Source organism: Sus scrofa, chromosome 1 (assembly GCF_054392235.1).
Source record: "Sus scrofa isolate SSC_HxYL_T2T_F1_AM1 chromosome 1, Sscrofa_HxYL_maternal_Yorkshire_Landrace_v2.0, whole genome shotgun sequence".
In the NCBI taxonomy this organism is placed as follows: Eukaryota; Metazoa; Chordata; class Mammalia; order Artiodactyla; family Suidae; genus Sus; species Sus scrofa.
The window spans coordinates 247,640,955-247,663,911 of NC_139383.1; the positions used below are offsets into that span (position 1 = coordinate 247,640,955).

A 22,957-nucleotide genomic window follows, 5' to 3' on the forward strand; every position below is an offset into this window, starting at 1 on the left:
GCTTGAATGTGCAAAGAAAAAAATCAGGTAGACTAGATGTTTGGAGGTCCCTTTTCCAAGGCTGGGGATCTTCGAAGTCAAGGACAAGGCATTAGCCTGACTTCAGTGTCAACAGTATGAAAAGCCACCCAGGAACCAGGGCTCTCTATTAACGCAGCCTGGCTTCCCAGAGCATTGGGTCAAACTGGCCAGGACAGCACTGCAGCTGGGGGGCTGATACGTGCCTTGAATGCAACCACCTTCTACAACACATCTGCCCAAGTCCAGCCCTCAACCCTCTTCAAGGACCTGATTGAGTGTCACCTTCCCCAGATGGCCTTCCTGTCTATCCTGCCCTTCCAAAGTGACCTATCTGTGCCCCCTCTCTGGAACTGTGGTCTATTCTGGAGCCAATGCATCCTTCCCTGAAAAACTGTGGATTTTTAGAGTCATGCATGAATGAGTCATGTTGGCTGATGAATGGCGAAAGGAAGACAGGATGGGTTAAGTGGATGGGTTAAGTGGATAGGATGGCCATGGGACCTGGGCTGTCTATTTCAGGAGAATAAGGAGAAGGTTAGAAGATGTTTCTATGAGGGTAACATGAAGAGAAGAAGGCCTGCTGAGAGCTGGAGATTCAGAACTGATCATTCCATCAGCCCTGGACACCAAGGAAGAAAAATATTATGTGAACTTAGTCTCAACTTTCTGGCCAAGGTTTAACCAGATGATACATAGAGATAGAAATGAATGTCTGATCAGGTAAATTAAATCACCACAGGGGCATTTCAAATGTCTCTTACACAGAGGGCAGCTTTAGATGACAAAGTAGACTCTTATCTCCTGAATGTTATTTAGAACCACAGAGAGACCATCCATTGTTAAAGCTGTTTCCCTTCTGTTCAGTTGAGAGAGCATTTCTCACTGGCAAGCCAGCACTTCAGAGTCAGAGAGTGCTGAGGCTGACCTTCTGATTTCCTGCAGGTGACAGAGCAGATGTACCATGGACAGGTCTAATCAGACCTCCTCCCTGGTAGGCTTCATCCTCCTGGGCCTCTCAGCCCACCCAAAGCTGGAGAAGACGCTCTTCGTGCTCATCCTGCTCATGTACCTGGTGATCCTGCTGGGCAACGGGCTCCTCATCCTGGTGACCATCCTGGACTCCCGCCTCCACACACCCATGTACTTCTTCCTGGGGAACCTCTCCTTCCTTGACATCTGCTACACCACCTCCTCAGTGCCCCTCATTCTTGACAGCTTCCTGACCCCCAGGAAAACCATCCCTTTCTCAGCCTGTTTTGGGCAGATGTTCCTCTCCTTTGCCATGGGAGCCACAGAGTGTGTGCTTCTGGGCATGATGGCATTTGATCGCTATGTGGCCATCTGCAATCCCCTGAGGTACCCAGTGGTCATGAGAAAGGCCACCTATGTGCCCATGGCTGCCAGCTCCTGGGCAGCAGGTATCATCAATACTGCAGTGCAAACACTCCAAGCAATGCAGCTGCCCTTCTGTGGGGACAATGTCATCAACCACTTCAGCTGTGAGATCCTGGCTGTCCTGAAGCTGGCCTGTGCTGACATCTCCATCAATGTCATCAGCATGGTGGTATCCAATGTGCTCTTCCTGGGCATCCCAGTTCTGTTTATTGTTTTCTCCTATGTATTCATCATTGCTGCCATCCTGAGGATCCCTTCAGCAGAGGGGAGAAGAAAGGCTTTCTCCACCTGCTCTGCCCACCTCACTGTGGTGGTCATCTTCTATGGGACCATTGTCTTTATGTATGCCAAGCCCAAGTCTAAGGACCCGCTGGGGACAGATAAACAGGACCTTGCAGACAAGCTCACCTCCCTTTTCTATGGGGTGGTGACCCCCATGCTCAACCCCATTATCTACAGCCTCAGGAACAAAGATGTAAAGGCTGCTATGAAGAAACTAGTACATCAGAAACACCTAACTGAGGTGTAACCCAGCATAGAGAAGGGGGTTTTCCAAAGTTCATGCTTTGGACCACGTGGCTAAGACCAAAAAGGAAACTTGCCTCATTGCCCTTGTTCCATAGGCAATGGAAGCTTCTATCTAAGAACCTAGAAGGAAAGAGCTTCATATTTTTAGAAAGGCTGGCTAGCTGTTGGCTTTGTGCATAAGCAGTGACATCAGATCGTAGCTACTTTATGCCAATGACATCTAGGATCCTTTGCAACTAGAAGTTGGTGCAGTCTGTGAAGAGTCATGGCCATGTGCAAAATTGGGAAAGAGTTATAGAACCTGGTCCTAGTAGAACTGGGTTCTTAGAATTGCTGACTACTGTACCTGCTTTTGTTGTATCCTAGAGGCATGTATTTGGTAAGAAGAACATGAAAAAATGTCATCCAGGCCATCTCAGTGAATTGCCTAATAGCACCATGGTAGAAATTCTCAAGTCTTAGCAGCAGGAAAAGAGGGCTCGTCCCTTGCACCATGGGACTTACCAGTGTGGAAGCACAGAATGATGTTTGCACTCTCCTCCCCGCACCCCAGCTCTGATCATGTGGTACTACAGCTCTGCATGGCTGAGAGGCAGCACCTTTCAATCTCTTCTTCCCCAAGCAAACTGCATGACCTACAGCATTAACACCTATCAAACACTCCCATAAGGGTGTCCAGGCTATAAGGAAATCCAAAAAATATCTGCAGGAAGACAGAAGCTTGTAATAATCCTCAATTCCACAGCTATCTTCAGCTTTTAGTAAGAGTTGCTTCCCACTGGTTATGCATAGGTATGATAGACTGGTGTCTATGGGTTTGGACTCTTGGGTTGTCAGTAGCATGGAGGTTGGAGCCCACCTCCTGTTGGAGCAGGAGATCTAGGATTGCATAAAAGATGAAATTCTACTCAATCTGCTTTAAGAATGTGGGTTTATTCAAAAGCAGTAGGGACAGCCTCAGGCGCATTAATCAGGCTCTAGCTCCTTTGCTCTGAGATTCTCTTCACACTTCACTCTTCCATTTATCAGCTTTGTTCACAGGCTGATTCTTCTCATGGGCACAAGAAGGCTGCCATCAGCCCTGGGCCTGCACTTTCACCATTCATTTACAGGATAGAAACCATTGATTCCCCCAACCAGAGAACAGGTTTCCTAAGGTTTTCTCAGGCTGAACTGAGGCAAACCACAAACTAATTTCTCTGGCAGGTGGCATAAGATTATGCAGTGTAACTCAGACCAGCAGGACCTTCCTCTGAAAAAGAACAGGTCAGTCTCAGACTTAGGTCTATGGCTGCAGTGCAAAGGGAAGTCTATAGTTGTTAAGAAAGATCTAGAGAGGCAATTGATCTTGGGGGGGCAACCAACAAATGTCCACCATTTTCTGGGCCCTGGGTACAGCTTCCTGATTCTGGGAAATCCCTCGGAGGGCAGAATGTCTCTTATTAAATACTGAGACAGAATATTCTCATCAGCCTGGTCAGATGGGGGCTCAATGTTAGACTTAATTTCAATAAAGAAAATAAACACAAGAATATCTCAGAGTTCCCACAGTGGCTTAGTGGTTAATGAACCTGACTAGTATCCACGAGGATGAGGGTTCGATCCCTGGCCTTGCTCAGTGGGTTAAGGATCTGGCATTGCGGTGAGCTGTGATGTATGTCACAGATGCAGCTTGGATCCCACATTGCTGTGGCTGTAGCGTAGGCCAGCAGCTGAAGCGCCGATTCAACCCCTGGTCTGGGAAACTCCATATGCCTCAGGAGCAGCCCTAGAAGTGGCAAAAAGACAAAAAAAAAAAAAAAGAGAGAGAGAGAGAAAGAATATCTCTTGTACATTGGAGTTTTGTCTTAGATTTGAACTTGTTCCAAGTGTGTTTCTAGCACATGTCAATTCTGCAGTTGAGAAGGCCTTTTGTTTTTTTTTGTTTTTTTTAACTGGCAGCACTAAGCACACTGTCCCAGGCCAGGGGCTGAACTAGCACCTCCACAGTGACTGGAGTTGGATTATTAACTCACTGTTCCACAGTGGGAACTCCAACAAGCCCTCTAGATGGTCTGCATTTTGAGGTAATTTTAGCCCTCCCTGACTTTTTTTTTTTTACATTTTTTTATTACTCAAATGAATTTATCACATCTGTAGTTGTATACTGATCGTAACAATCTGATTTCGGGAGCTCCCGTTGTGGCGCAGTGGTTAACGAATCCGACTAGGAACCATGAGGTTGTGGGTTCGATCCCTGGCCTTGCTCAGTGGGTTAATGATCCGGCATTGCCGTGAGCTGTGGTGTAGGTCGCAGACACGGTTCAGATCCTGCGTTACTGTGGCTCTGGCGTAGACTGGCAGTTACAGCTCTGATTCGACCCTTAGCCTGGGAACCTCCATATGTTGTGGGAGCGGCCCTAGAAAAGGCGAAAAGACAAAAAACAAAAACAAAAATAAAAACAAAAAAACAATCTGATTTCACAGGATTTCCATCCCACAGCCCAAGCACATCCCCCTACCCCCCAAACCTCCTCCGGAGACCATAAGTTTTTCAATGTCTGTGAGTCAGTATCTGTTCTGCAAAGAAGTTCAGTCTGTCCTTTTTTCAGATTCCACATGTTAGTGAAGGCATTTGATGTTGGTGTCTCATTATATGGCTGACTTCACTTAGCATGATAATTTCTAGGTCCATCCATGTTGCTAAAAATGCATTCATTTCATTCCTTTTAATGGCTTAGTAATATTCCATTGTGTATATGTACCACATCTTCTTGATCCACTCCTCTGTTGATGGACATTTAGGTTGTTTCCATGTCATGGCTATTGTAAATTGTGCTGCAATGAACATCGGAATACATGGGTCTTTGTGAGTCGTGGTTTTCTCTGGATAGATGCCCAGGAGTGGGATTGCTGGATCAAATGGTAGTTCTATGTTTAGTTTTCTGAGGAATCTCCATCCTGCTTTCCACAGTGGTTGCACCAATTTGCAATCCCACCAACAGTGTACTAGGGTTCCTTTTTCTCCATACCCTCTCCAGCACTTTTTGTTTGTAGACATTTTGATGATAGCCATTCTGGCAGAGTGGTTTTGATTTGCATTTCTCTAATAATGAGTGATGTTGAACATCTTTTCATGTGTTTTTTGGGCCATCTTTATGTCTTCTTTGAAGAATTGTCTGTTTAGATCTTCTGCCCATTTTTTGATGGGGCCTCCCTGACTTTTTAATTTAATATTTCTACATTTAATTTCCTTCTGCCCTATTTCTTCACTTATCAATTATATTTATTTTTTGGCCTTGGGTGTATTTTGAGTTCCCTCAAATACTGTGAGGGATGATGTCAGGCATAATTTAAAAGACCAAACAAGTAAACAAAGCAACTAATAAGCAAACAAACAAAAACAAATGGCAAATGACAAAACATGGCACTGCTGAGGGGCAGCGGGCTGGCTCTTGGGGGCGACGGCCCCTCACATCTCCTTTCTCTGTTGCCATCTCTCTCACCTGCTGCAAGTTACTTAGGGACCAGAAGGCCCTTAGTTCCTTTCAAGGCTGATCTTCTGAGGCAGTGATTCTAACCCCAGCCTCAAGCCTGGTAGGAAACTAGGGATGGGGAAATGGAACTAAGTAAGAGTCACCTTCCTGTGTCATGGTCCCCAGGTCATCCTTGCCCTGTGCTTCCCCCTCAACTCCCAGTCCCCTGGACTTACTATATGTGCATATGGACCTATACAGGAGATGGTTTTTATCATAGTCCCACATATATATTTAGATTTACCAGAATATGAACCTCTGTGGCTGATATTGAACTTGACAGCATTAACAGCCTGAACCTGGCCAGAAGACAGACAGGAACTTGAACTCACGTGCCGGAACTTGAACCCAGCCCAAACCCAGATTGTGACTCAAACCAAGCCAAAACCCAGATTGGGGCTCGAACCCCCGTGTAAGGACTCGAACCCAGCCAAAACCTAGATTGGGACTTGAATCTATGTGTCAGGACTCAAACCCAGCCAAAACCCAGACTGGGACTTAAACCCACAGTTTTAAATTAGAATCCCTCACCCGGTGTCTGGACTTACTGAGGTTCAGGTTCTTCATGCCTCCATGCAGAAGGAATTCAGTGAGAGGCAAAGTGATAGGCAAGAAATAGATTTATTAATATAGAACGCTGGTGGAGGTCCCTTCATGGCTCAGTGGTTAACAAACCCAACTAGGATCCATGAGGATGTGGATTCAATCCCTGGCCTCACTCAGTGGGTTAAGAATCCGGCATTGACATGAGCTGTGGTGTAGGTTGCAGATGCAGCTCAGATTCTATGTTGCTGTGGCTGTGGTGTAGGCCAGCAGCTATAGATCCGATTTGACCCCTAGCCTGGGAACTTCCATATGCCGCGGGTGTGGCCCTAAAAAGCAAAGCCAAAAAAAAAAAAAAAAAAAAAAATAGGACACTTGTGAGAGATGCAAGCGGGCATGAAAGGAGGCTTTGCCCTGAGAATCTGGTGGGCTACAGTTTTATCATCCGAGGGGAGCAGGGGTCGGAAAAGACCCCTCTTCCTTTCTGGAGGTAGTAGATCCTCTTTGGTGTCTACTCAAAGGTGTGTATTCAAATCAGCAGAAAAGCAGTCCCCAAACTCCTGCCGTTGGTCTAAATCTGAATGCAGGCCTCATCCCATCCCTCACCCAACATCTCATGCCTCCACTAGTCTAGCAAGCCTGCCTCATTCTGATGGCTTTCTTGAGCAATTATTAGCTTACAGTCATCTCCCAACATCCCCTAGATTCCCCTTTCTATCTATGATCCTTTACTGGGACTTCTACAACTACCTGTGCCTACTTCATCCCTCTCAATATCAGGTCCTTTGTTGTGGATACCCCCAAAGGTATGTCTGCACTGTCTGGCAATTATACTCAAAAGAGTCTGTTCCTTCCCAGACTGTGGATGGTGGCAGCAGTCCTTTTCATGTAGAATTGCTCAGACTACCAAATTGCATGCAACGATTGGACTTCTTGTGGACTTTCTAGGAGCAGAGGAGTAAGAGAAAACCAAGCTCTACTGAACTTCTCTTTGGGCTTTGGCACAGGGAGAGGGCATCTGTCAGAAACTCCTTCCCTACAAGTCTATAAAATGAGGACCCCACTTGACTGAGGTGGGCACAGGGCTAACCTCCTCACCTCCCAGAGGTGGGTGGAGCCTCTGCCAAGAAGAAGAAAGTGGCTGGAACCCAGGAGAAAATGAACGAGGGGACATGGGGAGACTCTTTGTTGGGGTCCCTGCTTCTCTCTCATTCTCCGTGTTGGCTCTGTGTCTACCTTTTTTTTTTTAAATAAATTTTATTAGAGTATAGTTGACTTAAAAAGTTGCGTTAGTTTCAGGTATACAGCACAGTAAGTCAGTTATACATATACATATATCCCTCCCTTTTCAAAATCTTTTCCCATGTAGGTTGTTACACAGTATCGAATAGATTACCCTGTGCTATACAGCAGGTCCTTGTTACCTATCTGTATCTACCTTTGTTTTGTGATCTCCAAATTTGTGCGGATTATCATCAGCCTTTGCTTCCATCAAAATATTTAAAAAATTTTTCTTTTAGTCTGAGTACACACAGTTCAGGCTCCATCAGCCTCAATTCTATTGAGACTTCTGCTCTTGGAGTTCCCGTTGTGGCGCAGTGGAATCTGACTAGGAACTATGAGGTTGCGGGTTCGATCCCTGGCCTTGCTCAGTGGGTTAAGGATCTGGCATTGCCATGAGCTATGGTGTAGGTCACAGACACGGCTTGGATCCCGTGTTGCTGTGGCTCTGGCATAGGCTGGTGACTACAGCTCCGATTAGACCCCTACCCTGGGAACCTCTATTTGCCGAGGAAGCGGCCCTAGACAAAGGCAAAAAGACCAAAAAAAAAAAAAAAGAAAGACTTCTGTTCTTAAATTTATGTGATTTCACTAATCAATCCAAATGAATTCTTACTTAGGAAAAAAAAATGAGAAAAAAATTTACTTGAGCGTAGGCAAGTGAATCTTTGTTCTCATAACTAAAAAAGTAAGACTAAGTAGGTTAGGATAAACGTGCACTAAAGTGACAGTGGCTCACGTCGGGTCCTGGCCATAGACTAGGGGACCTTCAAGGACTCAGGGACCCTTGGGAACCACAGCTAGTCCTGTTTGTTCCCATTTAAGCCTGCTGCTTTGTTTCCTTGGGGGTTAGGTTGAGGTCCCTGAGTATGGGGGAAAGCCCACTAACATTCCAAATTGTTGTATTATCACAAAGCTACTTACAGCACTCCCAGAGAAAAAATGAGAGAGCTGTTCAAAAGGCAGCTGGGTGGGAAAGGACAGGGAAGGAGATAGGCAGGCCACCCAGGTCAGCGCACACTGGGGCGAGCCACCCTGCCCTGTCCCTCTAGAGATGCTCTTAGCCCAGGCCAGGTAGGCAGACACCTGCCTTCCAATTCTGCCTCCAACATCATTTGCCACTGCTGAGCGCTTGTCTAAGTTTCTGTCCCTCTCCCTGGGCTTCAGATCCTTGGTCTGTAAAATGAGGGCTTATGTGTGTGAAAGTACCTGGGGAAAGCCCAGAGGGGAGGAATTCATGGCTCATGCCCACAAACTCCTGCTCATTGATTACAGGTCTCCTCTAGGCTCTCTTCACCATCCGTACCCTCCGCAGATCCTGAACAATGGCTCCAAACTTCTAAGGCCACTGATGGCACTATTTGAAGGAGACTTGGGTGGCTGGTTGTGGCTCTGGATACCTGTCCCTGCTGCAAATCTGCCATCTGGTGGACATCTCTGCAAGCTCCTGAGATCAGTGCTTCTCCAACCTTAATATGCTCCTGAGTCACCTGGGGATGTTGGGAAAATGTTACCAAGTCCAAGCTCTATTGCATGCTGCTCAATAGGCCAATAAATCAAGACACGAGTTTTTGAGGCAAGAAATAGTGGCTTTATTTGGAAAGCCAGTAGACTGAGAAGATAGTGGACTAATGTTCCAGAGAACCATCTTATACAAGTTAGAATTCAGGCTTCCTTTACACTAAAAGGGGAAGGGATGTGATTCATTGTTACAAACTTCTTGGTGTCAGCATCTTTTGTTTTTGCAACTGTCCATGTAGGTCAGGTCCTGATGTCCTTGTAAACCTCCAACAAGACAAGTGTCATTCTCTATGCCGCAACTTTTATCTCTATATGAAAGGAAAAGTGTTCTACCTCTAAGGGCCAGAGCCTTGAGAATGGGCTATCATGGGCCATTCTGTGTATTTGGGGCTATAGGCAACATTCTTAACTCAGAAAAAGCAATAGAATCTGAAGGTTAGTGTAAAAGAAACAGATCTAGTTTGGAATCAGATTTATTCCTCCCTATTACAAAAATGCAGGTTGAAATTCATTGAGTCTGAGCTGGGGTTAGAGATTCTGCATCTCTGACAGGAGATTCTGCATCTCAGTGATGCCTCTGCTGCTGAGGATCTGTGGACCACACTTTGAATGGCAGGCCCTGCCAAGACTTGGGACCAGGGAAGAAGGACTGAAGGAAGAAGCAGGGATGCAACTCCTCTATGTGCCAAGTTCTCCAGCACCAGCAACTGAGGCTACTCTTTCCAGGTTGGGGGGACGTGGCTTGCCCTGTGACCTCTCTTCTCTCCCAGGTCTAGAATTGTTGATTTATCAGTTTGTTCAGTTTTTCACTTGTTAGCACAGAGAGACAACTTCAGGCTCCTTCCAAAAACCAGCCAGTCCCACTTCAGAGAGCTCTGAAGGGCAGTCAAGTGCCGATAGATGTGAAATCTGGTCCAGTGCCAAATAAGACGCATAGACATAGCAGAGGAAGAAATAGCTGTCAACTTTTGCAGAAAACACAATGATTGTGTTTCTAAAAATTAGCCAGAAAAATATTATCAGTAATATGAGCTCAGAAAAGTTAAGGAGATAAAAGTAACGTCTCAAAAATCAATTGTATCCCTACATACCATCAATGTAGAATGAAAACAACAAAACAGAAGTGATATCTATTTATTATAGTAACAAATATCAAATAATTGGGAACAAACATAATTCCAGACATGACAGACTGTGTCAAGAAAAAAATGATGAATGTTCTGGGAATTATAAAGGAAGGCAGAGTGATTGAGAGAATAAGTAATATAAAAATGACCGTAAATTCTGAGTTGAAAGCTCTCAGCTTGAACAAATAGAACTTCTTTAATACACACATTCCTGGGCTCTTCCCCCCAAAGATTCAAGTTTCATTGTGTCTTAGATAAAGCCAATAGGAAACCTGGGATTAGAAACAAAGTAATTTAGTGTTTTAAATTCCCCTAAAGTCTACTGAACTGCATAAATGGCTGGCAAAGAAGTACAAGTATCTTTTTTGTTTTTGTTTTTTAAGGCTGCATCTTTAGCAGTAGGAGTATCTTTTGAAGGTGAAGATGTTAGATTGTTAGATTCTTCCTATGGGAACTCCTAAGATTTGACCTTATTACAAAGTAACAATTACTGAGCAATATATCACTGGCTTTTGTTTTTGTTTTTTCATTTTTGTCTTTTCTAAGGCTGCACCCCAGTGGCATATGGAGGTTCCCAGGCTAGGGGTCTAATCAGAGCTGTAGCCTCCCGCCTACACCAGAAACACAGCTACACGGTATCCTAGCCGTGTCTGCAACCTACACCACAGCTCACGACAAGGCCGCATCCTTAACCCACTGAGCGAGGCCAGGGATCAAACCTGCAACCTCATGGTTCCTAGTCGGATTCGTTAACCACTGAGCCATGACGTCAACTCCTCACTGGCTTTTTTTTTTTTTTTTTTTAAGTTTTGTAAAATCAGTGGTTATCAAAGATACCAGAAAAGTAATACCAGCTATATGATTTTAATACACATATGTCAGATCAAACTTAATAGCTTGAAGAAGGAAGCGCTTTTTAACAAATAGAAGGACAGCAGCAACATTCAATTGAATGAAAGTTTGCCTTTGATCCATACATCGTACCACATGCTGCCATAAACTTAGAATTAAACATAAAATGCCATCATGATTACAAAAAGAAAAAGAGAGAGAGAACAGATAACATATTTATTGCAGCTGTGGAAAAGAGCATGATTCATTATTTTGGAAGAGAAAGAAGTTATCAGAATTAAAATAGACATATTTAAATGTACATTATACAAAACTCTTTTTTTTTTTTTTTTTTTTTTTTTTGTCTTTTTGGGGCCACTCCCATGGCATATGGATGTTCCCAGGCTAGGGGTCGAATAGGAGCTGTAGCTGCTGGCATACACCACAGCTACAGCAACTCGGGATCCTAGCTGAACCGCGTCTACAACCTACACCACAGTTCACGGCAATGCCGGATCTTTAACCCACCGAGAGAGGCCAGGGATGGAACCCGCAGCTTCATGGATGCTAGTCAGGTTCGTTAACCACTGAGCCACAATGGGAACTCCTAATAAATATATATTCTAAACAACTTTTCATCTCTAGCAAGACCATGGACACACACAACCTTATTTTTGATTTTTGACACGCAAGAGGCCATTACCACAATAGCGTAAAGTGTTGTTGAGTTGATTCCTTTTGCATAGACCTCAGAAGAAAACTTTTCCGGACATTTCTGCATGTTTATTTTGTCTATTTAAATGTGTCCTTGATTAGAAAAAGTGTAGTTCTGCACTGATCTTTTCTTTAATCTAAGCCTGTGCTCATCTGCTCATGTATAATTGTACCAGGGAGTACAAAAGTGCACTGTTCTCAATTAAGTGTCAGACGAAGCTCAGAATCATCTGCTTGGTGCATGTTCTCATCTTGGTGTCACAGCCAATTGCACAATAACAAGTGAACACATAACGGGTTACATAGTAATAATGTCACATTATAGCGTTGGGATTAACCATAAATTGGGGGTGTTACTTCTCTTAACTACATTGATGATAAGGAATTTGAGCAGTTATCCAATCTTATTAGTGAATCAATATTTTTTACTTTTATGTCTAACTGGCATTTTAAAAATCTGTAGTTTGTTTTTTAGAGCAAGTTTAGGTTCATGCGAAACTGAGCAAGAAGAACCACCCCCGACCCCACACAACCTCTCCTTCCATCAACATCCAGCAGCAGAATGTTATCTTACAATCAGTGAAACTACATTGACACAACTAGAGTTCACAGTTTAGGGTTCATTCTTGGTGTTACAATCAGTGAAACTACCTTGACACATCAACTAGAGTTCACAGTTTAGGGTTCATTCTTGGTGTTGTACATTCTCTGGGGCTGGACAAATGTGTAATGCCATGTATCCAGTGTTACAGTTTTTGTGCAAAATAGTTAAACTGCTCTAAAAATCCTCTGTACTCTGCTTCTTCATCCCTCCCTCCTCCTCTAAGCCCTTGCAACCTCTAATCTTTTTATTGTCCCCATAATTTTGCCTTTTCAGAATGTCAGAGTTGGAATCATTTCGTAGGCAGCCTTTTCAGATTGACTTTCACTTAGTAATATTTTAAGTTTCCTCCGTGTCGTTTTGTGGCTTGATAGCCCATTTCTTTGTAGTGCCGAAGAGCATTCCATGGTCTGGGCATGTCACAGATTATTTAACCACGTAACTACTAAGGACATCTTGGTTACTTCCAAGTTTTGGCAATAATGAACAAAGTTGCTATGAATATCCATGGGCAGGTTTTGGTATGGACAACAAATATTCATGAGTTAATACTGAAATAAGAACTTCTCAGTACTTCTTTTTCAAGGTACTATCTTAATTTGAATCAAGAGATTGCAAAGTAGGCTAGTTCAAAACCCTGACCCTTTGCAAACCATGCATCTCTGTGAATCAAGATTTTCTCTATAGCAGGCAACCAATACAAAATGCAGATATAAAGCTGAAACTGATGTGACTGCAGTTATCATCCAGATAATTCCAGACTTCAAGTTTTTGTGTTCATTAAAATCTCATCTATTTAGGGAGTTCCCGTCATGGCTCAGTGGTTAACAAACCCAACTAGCATCCATGAGGATTTGGGCTCAGTCCCTGGCCTCGCTCATCGGGTTAAGGATCTGGCATTTCCATGAGCTGTGGTGTAGGTCGAAGACGTGGCTTGGATCTCAAGTTGCTATAGCTCTGGTGTAGGCTGGGGGCTACAGCTCCAATTTGACTCCTAGCTTGGAAACCTCCATACGCCACAGGGGTGGCCCTAAAAAGACCAAAAGACAAAAAAAAAAAAAATCTCATTTATTAGGACTTCCCACTGTGGCTCAGTGGTAACAAACCTGACTAGCATCTGCGAGGACTCGGGTTTGTTCCCTGGCCCCACTCAGTGGGTTAAAGATGTTTAATTGCCATGGTGTAGGTCACAGGCATGGCTCGGATCTAACGTGGCTGTGACTGTGGCATAGGCTGGCAGCTGCAACTCTGTTTTGAACCCTAGCCTGGGAACTTCCATATGCTGAGGGTGCAGCCCCAAAAGAAAAAAACAACAAAATGAAAACAAACAAACAAAAAGTCTCATTTATTATCTTTGAACCAATTAATTATTTTTAATTATTATAAATTTGAACTTATAAACATATAAAACACAGCTCTTTTTTTTCCTATTTGATATGGAAAGACTCTATAAGATATTGTTGGGAAAAGGATTCCACCACCAAAAAATAACAGTATGTTTTTACTTTGAAAATTACTGAAATAAACAGGCAAGGAGAGTAGAGCATGGGGACAATTTCACACTCACAGGCCCATATGTTTAGAGGGCTTCCGCGTGGCTGGCAGGATATCATAACAGCGTCACAGACTGAGGTCACAAAGCTCAATTTTATGTGTTAGTGTTGGATGCCTTGGTGTTGGGCTTCTTTTCCTCCTATGAGATCTTGATTATAAGGGCCAGTGGGGCTGTCAAATACACCGATGCTGCTCAAAGGCAAGGGATCCTTTGTTTTCCAAGGCCATACTCCTAGTTAGTAAATTAATAGAGAACATAACAGCAGTTAGAAAATGTTTGCTGTGGCTGGGCAGTTGCTTTCAAGCAACAGCTTCTAGAAGGGCTGCACAAAACTTTGATGGGCAGCTAGTTGTCTCTGCAAGTTCCCTTCCTGCTGAATGATGAAATCTTAGTCAATTCAGTGGGATTTCAGCTTAATCAAGGCTGCTCCCCACTTCCCTTCCTAGTTTTAAGAGGAATACATAGAGCCAAACCCCCAACTGGGACTGGGGGAGAAGGCAGGACATCGGGCCCTCAGTTGTCATCCTCAATCCCTGTTGACACCTGCATTCTCATCTGGTGTCCACTTGTAGGGACCATGCAGACACAGCCTCCTCATTCTGATCTTGAGGCCTCGCCAAGCCTTTATCTCTCTCTCACCTCCTGCCTTGCCCCCCTCCACGTGCACAGAAAATGTTCAGCTCCTCTTCTGTGTCACTCTAGGTGGGGAGCGAGGAAAAGGACATACTTGAAACCATTTCTCCTCCACATTCCCATCATGCCGAATGCAGGGGATCTTTAGGAGGTGGTGTCCCTTCCCTGAGCTCCATGGAAAACAAGCGTTTCTCTCGTATCCTCGAGCCTTTCTGGGGTTCTGTGTCCCACCCCACTGCAGCCTCCCTCAAGGGGGCCCTTCTCCTCCAGCACCTCTCCTCCTCCTCCACTGGGTCCATCATTTTGTTGGGAACTGATGTGGGAAGAGAGACTGTATCTGACTGATCACGGTACTCTTACAAGTCTGTTGTTCAATTATTTTATGCCCTCAGCCTTTGGGGTTACCTTCTGATATCTCAAAAGATTTTATTCTTAAAACCGCTGTCTCTGCCTGGAATTTCTTTTCTTTTCTTTTTTTTTTTTTTTTTTTTGATCTTTTTGCCTTTTCCAGGGCCGCTCCTGCAGCATATGGAGGTTCCCAGGCCAGGGGGTCTAATCGGAGCCGCAGCCACTGGCCTACACCAGAGCCATAGCAACACAGGATCTGAGCCCCGTCTGCAACCTACACCACAGCTCATGGAAACACCTAATCCTTAATCCACTGAGCAAGGGCAGGGATCGAACCTGCAACCTCATGGTTCCTAGTCAGATTTGTTAACCACGACGGGAACTCCTCTGCCTGGAATTTCAAATGTCTTCTTTTTAAATCCAAAAGGCTAGGAATTATCCTCTTTGTCTACTTTTCTACTCTAATAATCCTCCCTTTATTAAGGAATGAGGAAATGAATGCCTTACTCTCATGTCTAGTTTTTGTAAAGAAATTACTGGGAACATAAAAGAAATTAAGAAATATTTCCAAAAATTGGCCCGCTGTACACACATGAAGCCTTAAAGAATAAAGCCATAAAGTCTTTTTTTTTTTTTTTTTGTCTTTTGTCTTTTTGTCTTTTGTTGTTGTTGTTGTTGTTGTTGCTATTTCTTGGGCCGCTCCCGCGGCATATGGAGGTTCCCAGGCTAAGGGTTGAATCGGAGCTGTAGCCACCAGCCTGCGCCAGAGGCACAGCAACGCAGGATCTGAGCCGCGTCTGCAACCTACACCACAGCTCACGGCAACGCCGGATCGTTAACCCACTGAGCAAGGGCAGGGACCGAACCCGCAACCTCGTGGTTCCTAGTCGGATTCGTTAACCACTGCGCCACGACGGGAACTCCAAAGCCATAAAGTCTTAAAGAATTCAAAATGGACCTATCCTTTGCCAAGATAGGTCCGTTTATGATAAGAAAATGTGTTTAGGCTAAACAAACCCAGAAAAAAGTTATTTCCACTAAAGATTATCTTCAGGAATTTACTATGTATAAACTCCAAAAAACAATGTACGGGGTCCCAGTTAATTAAAATCAGCAAAACCTGTCATGTTCTTAATTAAAATGTTTCTCTTCCCCTAGATAACAGAGAGAAATTTGGAGCTCCATAAAAGAATGAAGAGTATCAGAAATACTTAACATATGGGTAAATATAAAACACATTATTTCTCATTTTATAATCTCCTCTTTAGATAATTGACCATTTAAAGCAAAATAATAACAGTGTGTGGAAGCAAAATGTATGAAAATTTCAGCACAAAAAATGGGAGGGGAGAGTGGGAGTATACTGGTGTCATGTTCTCACACTTGACATAAAATGATAATTATTATTTAAAAGTAGGCTGTAGTAAGTTAAAAACTGTGTACTGCAAACCCTACAGCACCTATTGAAAAATGAAACAAAGAAGGTGAGCTGATAAGCCAATAGAGATAAAATGAAATCATACAGACAACACTCCAAACACTATTATTCTTCAAGAAGGTAGGACAAGTGGAAAAAAGAACAAATGGAATAAACAGAAAACAAATTGTAAGATAGATTTAAACTCAACCACATCAGTAATTATATAAAATCAAAATGGTCTAAACACTCTAATTAAAAGACACATATTGTTGGATTAAATTAAAAAGAAAAAAGCAGCCAACTATATGATTTCTTCAGGGAACTGTCTTTAAATATAAAGCAACAGAAGTAAAATGATGGGGAAATTATACAAAGACAAATCAAAAGATGTAATAGGTTTTATTTATCTGAAATACAGAAAGCTGTTTTTGAGCTCAGGGCAAAATCACTGGTAACATTTTAAAAGTGCCACTTTAGGAGTTCCTGTTTTGGCTCAGAGGTAACGAACCCAACTAGCATCCATGAGGACTTGGGTTCCATCCCTGGCCTTACGCAGTGGGTTAAGGATCCCACCTTGCTGTGAGCTGTGTGTAGGTTGCAGATGTGGCTTGGATCCCACAGTTGCTGTGGCTGTGGTGTAGGCTGGCAGCTACAGCTCTGATTCAACCCCTAGCCTGGGAACTTCCATATGCTGCAGGTGCAGCCCTAAAAAAAGAACCCCCCCCCAAAAAAAGGTGCTATTTTAAAGGTAATCTCTAAGCATTAACCCTTATTTAGAATGAAAGATAATTACATCAGCACTGTAGAATAGAATTATGTAAACCCCAAAGTGAACCACATATGTAATTTTTAAGTTTTCTAATAGCCGCATTTTAAAAAGGAAAAAGAATAATGGCAGCTATATGTTGTTATAATTTGTCAAAACCTCCAGAATGTCTAACACCAAAAATGAATGCTGATGTAAACTATGGACTTTGGGTGATAATGATGTGTCAGTGCATGACCTTCATTTGTAACAAATGTACACTGTGGTGTGGGATGTTGGAAGCGGAGGAGTCTAAGTAGGTTGTTATGTTGAGGCAGAGGGGGATATGGGAAATCTCTATACCTTCTGCTTAGTTTTCCTAAAAGTGCTCTAAAAAAGAAAGTCTTAAAACAAAAGCAAGTTTTAAAAAGGGTGAAATTAATTTTGGTAATATTTTACATTCTTGTTTTCATACTTAGTCTTCCAATTCTGGTTCCAGAGAATTTTTTAAATGTTTTTATTATAGTTGATTTAAAATGTTCTCTCAATTTCTGCTGTACAGACAAGTGGCCCAGTCATATATGTATTCTTTTTCTTGTATTATCTTTCATCATGTTCTATCACAAGTGATTGGATATAGTTCCATGTGCCAAACAGCAAGACCTCATTGCTTATCCATTTTATTTTTTTTATTTTATTTTATTTTATTTTTTTTGTTTTTTTGTCTTTTGTTGTTGTTGTTGTTGCTATTTCTTGGGCCGCTCCCGCGGCATATGGAGGTTCCCAGGCCAGGGGTTGAATCGGAGCTGTAGCCACAGGCCTACGCCAGAGCCACAGCAACGCAGGATCCGAGCCGTGTCTGCAACCTACACCACAGCTCACGGCAACGCCAGATCGTTAACCCACTGAGCAAGGCCAGGGATCGAACCCACAACCTCATGGTTCCTAGTCGGATTCGTCAACCACTGCGCCACGACGGGAACTCCTGCTTATCCATTTTAAATGTGATCATTTGCATCTACTAACCCCCAACTCCCAGTCCATCCCACTCCCTCACCCTCCCTCTTGACAACCACATGTCTGTTCTCCATGTCTGTGAATATATTTCTGTTCTGTAGATAGGTTTACTTGTTCCATATTTTAGATTCCACATATAAGTGATGTCATATGGTGTTTGTCCTTTTCTTTCTTATTTCACTTAGTATGAGAATGTGCAGTTGCATCCAAGTTGCTGCAAATGGCATTATTTCATTGTTTTTTTATGGCTGTGTAGTATTCCATTGTATATATGTACCACATCTTCTTAACCCATTCATATGTCAATGGACATTTAGGTTGTTTCCATGTCTTGGCTATTGTGAATGGTGCTACAGTGAACATAGGGGTGCATGTATATTTTTGAATGAAAGTTTTGTCTGGATATATGCCCAGGAGTGAGATGGATGGATCACATGGTAGTACTATATTTAGTGTTCTGAGGAACCTCCATACTATTTTCCATAGTAGTTGTACCAATTTACATTCCCACCAACAGTGTAGGCGGGTTCTTTCCCTTTTTTCCACACAGCTCCAGCATTCATTATTTGTAGACTTATTAATGGTAGCCATTCTGACCACTGGGAGGTGGTACCTCATTGCAGTTTTGATTTGTCTTTCTCTTATAATTAGTGATGTTGAAAATTTTTTCATGTGCCTGTTGGTCATCTGTATGTCTTCTTTGGAGAAATGTCTATTTAGGCCTTCTTCCCATCTTTTTGGTAGAGTTTTTGTTGTTGTTGTTGAGTTTGTATATTTCGGCGATTAAGCCCTTGTCAGTTGCATCATTTGCAACTATTTTCTCTCTTCCTGTAGGTTGTCTTTTTCTTTTCTTTTCTTTTTTATGGTTTCCTTTGCTGTGCAAAAGCTTGTCAATTTGATTAGTTCCCACTGATTTATTTTTGTTTTTATTTCTACTACGTTGGGAGACTGACCTAAGAAAACATTAGTACAGTTGATGTCAGAGAGTGTTTTGTCTATATTCTCTTCTAGGACTTTTATGATGTCATGTCTTATGTTTAAGTCTTTAAGCCATTTTGAGTTTATTTTTATGCATGGTGTGATGATGTATTCTAGTTTCATTGATTCACATGCAGCTGTCCAATTTTCCCAGCACCACTTGCTGAGGAGACTATCTTTTCCCTCGTTTTATATTTTTGCCTTCTTTTTCAAAGATAAATTGACAGTAGGTGTCTGGGTTTATCTCTGGGTTCTCTGTTCTGTTCCATTGATCTGTATGTCTGTTTCTGTACCAGTACCACACTGTCTTGATGACTGTGGCATTGTAATATTGTCTGAAGTCTAGGAGAGTTATGCCTTCTTCTTGTTTTTTTTTTCCCCCTCAGAATTGCTTTGGGAATTCTGGGCCTTTTTGGTTCCATATAAATTTTTGGATTGTTTGTTCTAGTTCTGTGAAATGTTTGGGTAGTTTGATAGGGATTGCATTAAATCTGTAGATTTATTTGGGTAGCATGGCCATTTTCATGATACTAATTCTTCCAGTCCAGGAGCATGGGCTATCTTTTCATTTCTTTAAATCCTCTTTAAGTTTGTTCCAGAACATTTCAATTTGGACTTGCTATATCTCAAGTACTCAATAGGCACATGTGCTTAATGGATACCATATCAGTGCAACTCTAGGCTTTTGAATCTTCGCTCCTGGGGAGTTGGGGAGAAAGTAGGAAGTAAATCCAGCCAGGGAGTCCTGTGGCCCAAGTGGAAGGTGGTCCCTACCTTTCATTGTTCTAGAGTATTTAACATCATTCTCTGTCAAGCACTATGTTAGACATTTTAAATACAGTATCTTCTTTAGTATTCACAAGAAGTCTAAGATCAAAGGGAAGGGACAAACTGAGACTCAGAGAAGTGCAACTTGGACGCAGGTATGTCTGAGCCCCACGTTCTTTCCACCATATTATACTGCTCATATCTCTGTCTCATGGGAAAGCTAGCTGCTTCTGGTGGTCTGAACAGTGGGAAACTAGAAATATGTTATTGGCTTTGTCACAAAACAACAAGGTCATCCTAAAATGGACATCCTACTTGTTCAGGCCTCCTGCTCATGCCGAGACCAGTGTCAGACTACTTGCCTCAATCAGAAGTAATCAATAGAATCCCCAGATCCCATCTGCTTTATGGGATCCCCTCACAGGAGGGTGGATGAGCCAAATAGCAGGCTGAGAACACTTGGCCAAGAAGGGCATCAATCTTCCTATTTTCTGACTTCCCTCGGGATAAGGCCAGCCATCTTTTGGGGTGGGCGGATCTCAAGCAGCTTCCACTTAGCCGCTCAGGATCACAACTCAAATCTCAGTCATGTTGTTAAAATACATCTATTGCAATTATACATCTCAGTAGTAGAGAAATTGTCTTTACTGTCAGGGTCCCTCAGCTACATTGGTTTGCTTTTCCAGAGCAACTCTGCCATTATATTTCATGAAGTTACCTGGAAGTAAGTCATTTTTGATTCTATAGCTAAGAAATCTCCAAGTATTCAAGCATTCACTTTGTACATAAGACCTCAGGTGTCACCTCTGTGAGTCGACAGAGATGAGCTCAACCATTCCTACTGTTAGGGGACTTAGAATCACTTTGATCTTCGACTTCTAGCTTCAAAAACTCAGAGACAACAAACTTCTGTTGTTTAAGCCACCATGTGATGCTCTGACCAGTAGCAACTGGTCAGTCCTTTATCCTTATCTTCCTTCTTCAGCCTCCCCTTCAGTCAATAACTTCTGAGGGGGCACGTAGATGGTCTTTCCTTTAGGGACTGTTATGAGATGAATTATGTGCCTCCCAGATTCTTATGTTGAGGTTATAATCCCCCTACCTCAGAATCACAGATGTAATAAGTTACTATGAGGTCAAACTGGAGTAGGGTGGGCCCCTTAAGTCAATATGACTGGCATCCTTTTAAAAAGGAGAAATTTGGACATGAATACACACACAAAGAAAATTTCATGTAAACAGGAAGGCAGAGAACAAGGTGATGCGTCTACAAGCCAAAGAGTGCCAAAGAGTGCCAGCAAACCAGCAGAAGCTAGGAGAAAGTTATGAATCAGATTCTCCGTCATAGCTCACAAAAGGAACCAACATTGCCAGCACTTTGATCTTAGACTTCTGGCTTCAAGAACTCTGAGGCAATAGACTTCTGTTATTTAAGCCATGAAGTATGTGGTGCTTTGTTAACAGCAGCCTAGGAAACAAATACAGGAACCCAGTGATCTAATGACCCATCTCCAAAGCTTATTAATAATCAGTTCACCTATTGAATTACCTTGGGAGTGGGATCTAGTATCCGTATGACCCAATCTTTCCATCTGGAAGCCTCCTTTGGGTCTCCCATATGACATTTTCTGAGGTACACAGAACTAAAGAGACCAACTGTCCCATTTTGCCTGGGACTGATGAGATTCCTGGGACATGGGACTTTCAGTTTTAAAACCAAGACAATCCCACACAAACCAAGATGTGTTGGTTATCTCATACAGAATCTGCTCAGGCTCAAGACTTCCTGCTCAAGTCTTTTCAGGGCACAGTTGGGCCTAGAGCAACCGTCTTAGTTCCCTCAGCTGAGTTGGGTTCCCATAAGAATTGGGGAATCCTGGGCAGAGGACACATGGTTGTGACAGAGGGGGGAAGGAAATATGAGGTTCAGACAAGGTAAGAAGTTCTGAAAGGATGGTGGCAGGGGTGCAGGGAGAATGTGGAATGAAGCTAGAAAAGGTAATTTGATCTACATGCTGAGAACTTCTGACATCATGTTGCATAAGTGCATGTCACCTGATCCTGTAAGAAAAGAGGTGGCCTCTAAGAGACGCATAAGAGTTGTTGCCGGAGCAAATGTTTTAGAAAAATTATCCTAACTTATTCATAGTTTCCTTTTGTAAACCTAGAAGAGAGAGAATAGGTAGAGACCTAAAAGACATACACCCAACTTCAATATATGGACTTTGGTTTGAACTTGAAAAACTGTAAGAGAAAATTATGAGGCAATCACAAAAATGTAAACACTAGCTATTTAATGATACCAAGGAATTTTAAAAATGTAACTGTGGTTGTGCTTTTTCAAAAAGGAAAGGGAAAGGGTATTATGTAATTCGGGACTGGAAGAGAGAGGGGGGAAGGAAGAGAGAGGTCAGACAAGGGGGGGAGGAGAAAGCTTTGAGGGGGGAGGAGAATGCTTTGATAGCAAGTGAATCCTCTGAAACATTCCTTATCTGTGAGGATAAGGAGTGGGGACCCACCTCCTTGTCTCTTAAAGTCTAAATCCAACCTGACATTCAAGGCTCTGCATGTGTAGACACAAGAGCATTCATCCCCCTACATTTTCCTGATACGAATAGGTACTTAATACATCAAAGAGACATTAAGGCTACACATGCCAAAGAGCTTTGGTGGTGAATCTATGCTTCGAGTCCTTGTCTGCAGAAGAGTCCCTCAAGTATCAGGGTTGTCCCCGGTGACACCCTTTCTTCAGGGTGAAGCCAAAAGGATATTAAGTGGATCATTGTGGGTACTTGAAAGGGAGAGGTCCCTTTGGTTCAGTCTTTCTCAGGCGAACTCTGAGTGTGACTCTGGGCAGGTGCTCTCCTCTCTGTACCTCCGTGATCCCATCTGCAAACTTCAGGAGGTCGAGGTGTTCAAAGGCCTCTTCCAGCTCTCACACCCTCTGACTCCCTCTTGCAGAATGCAGGCAGCGGGACTCCGAGGAAGAAGTCGACACACAGCTGGCCCTTAACAAAGAGCGGGCGTCTCGGGCACGTTCCCGCCCCCAGCAGGTTTTGGAAAGTCCGTGCTGCCGAGGGGCGGGGCTTGGATGCATCGCAGCCAATCACCAAGGGCCCAAGCCGCCGGGGCGGGGCCTCCGCGAGCTGCGGCTGCGGCGGCCGAGGCAGGCAGGCTGGGTCCGAGCATCCCGCGGCTCCACATCCCCCGGCCCGGACATGGCGACGGTCCGGGCCTCCCCGCGAGGCACGCTGCTGCTTCTGCTAGCCGTGGCGGGGGTCGCGGAGGTGATAGGGAGCCTGGCCCCGGGCAGTGCGGGTAAGTAACTGCTGGAGCAGCTGTTCGGGGCGGTCCAGAGCGGCCGCCTCTGCGCTCCAAGATGGCGCGGGACAGGGGGCGGGGGTGCGTGCGACCCC

General features: G+C 43.5%; 1 protein-coding gene and 1 long non-coding RNA gene across 10 annotated transcripts in view; both read left to right on the top strand.

Moving 5' to 3' along the window:
• The window catches only part of LOC100514147 (olfactory receptor 13C7), a 142,431-nt gene extending 126,596 nt beyond the window's left edge, over nucleotides 1-15,835 (top strand). Inside the window, exons 5-7 of the long non-coding RNA XR_014823804.1 lie at nucleotides 964-2,705; nucleotides 3,151-3,210; nucleotides 15,772-15,835. This is a non-coding gene — a long non-coding RNA (olfactory receptor 13C7). The remainder of the gene's footprint in view (nucleotides 1-963; nucleotides 2,706-3,150; nucleotides 3,211-15,771) is intronic.
• Nucleotides 15,836-22,695: 6,860 nt separating this feature from the next.
• Nucleotides 22,696-22,957, top strand: part of RECK (reversion inducing cysteine rich protein with kazal motifs) — a 76,849-nt gene continuing 76,587 nt past the window's right edge. For all 9 annotated transcript variants that reach the window (XR_014823408.1, XR_014823420.1, XM_021065979.2 and 6 more), the window contains exon 1: nucleotides 22,696-22,859. Coding sequence is in view for 2 of the 9 variants with exons in the window: in XM_021065979.2 (XP_020921638.1) it covers nucleotides 22,760-22,859 (100 nt within the window). In the remaining 7 variants the exon portion in view is untranslated. The remainder of the gene's footprint in view (nucleotides 22,860-22,957) is intronic.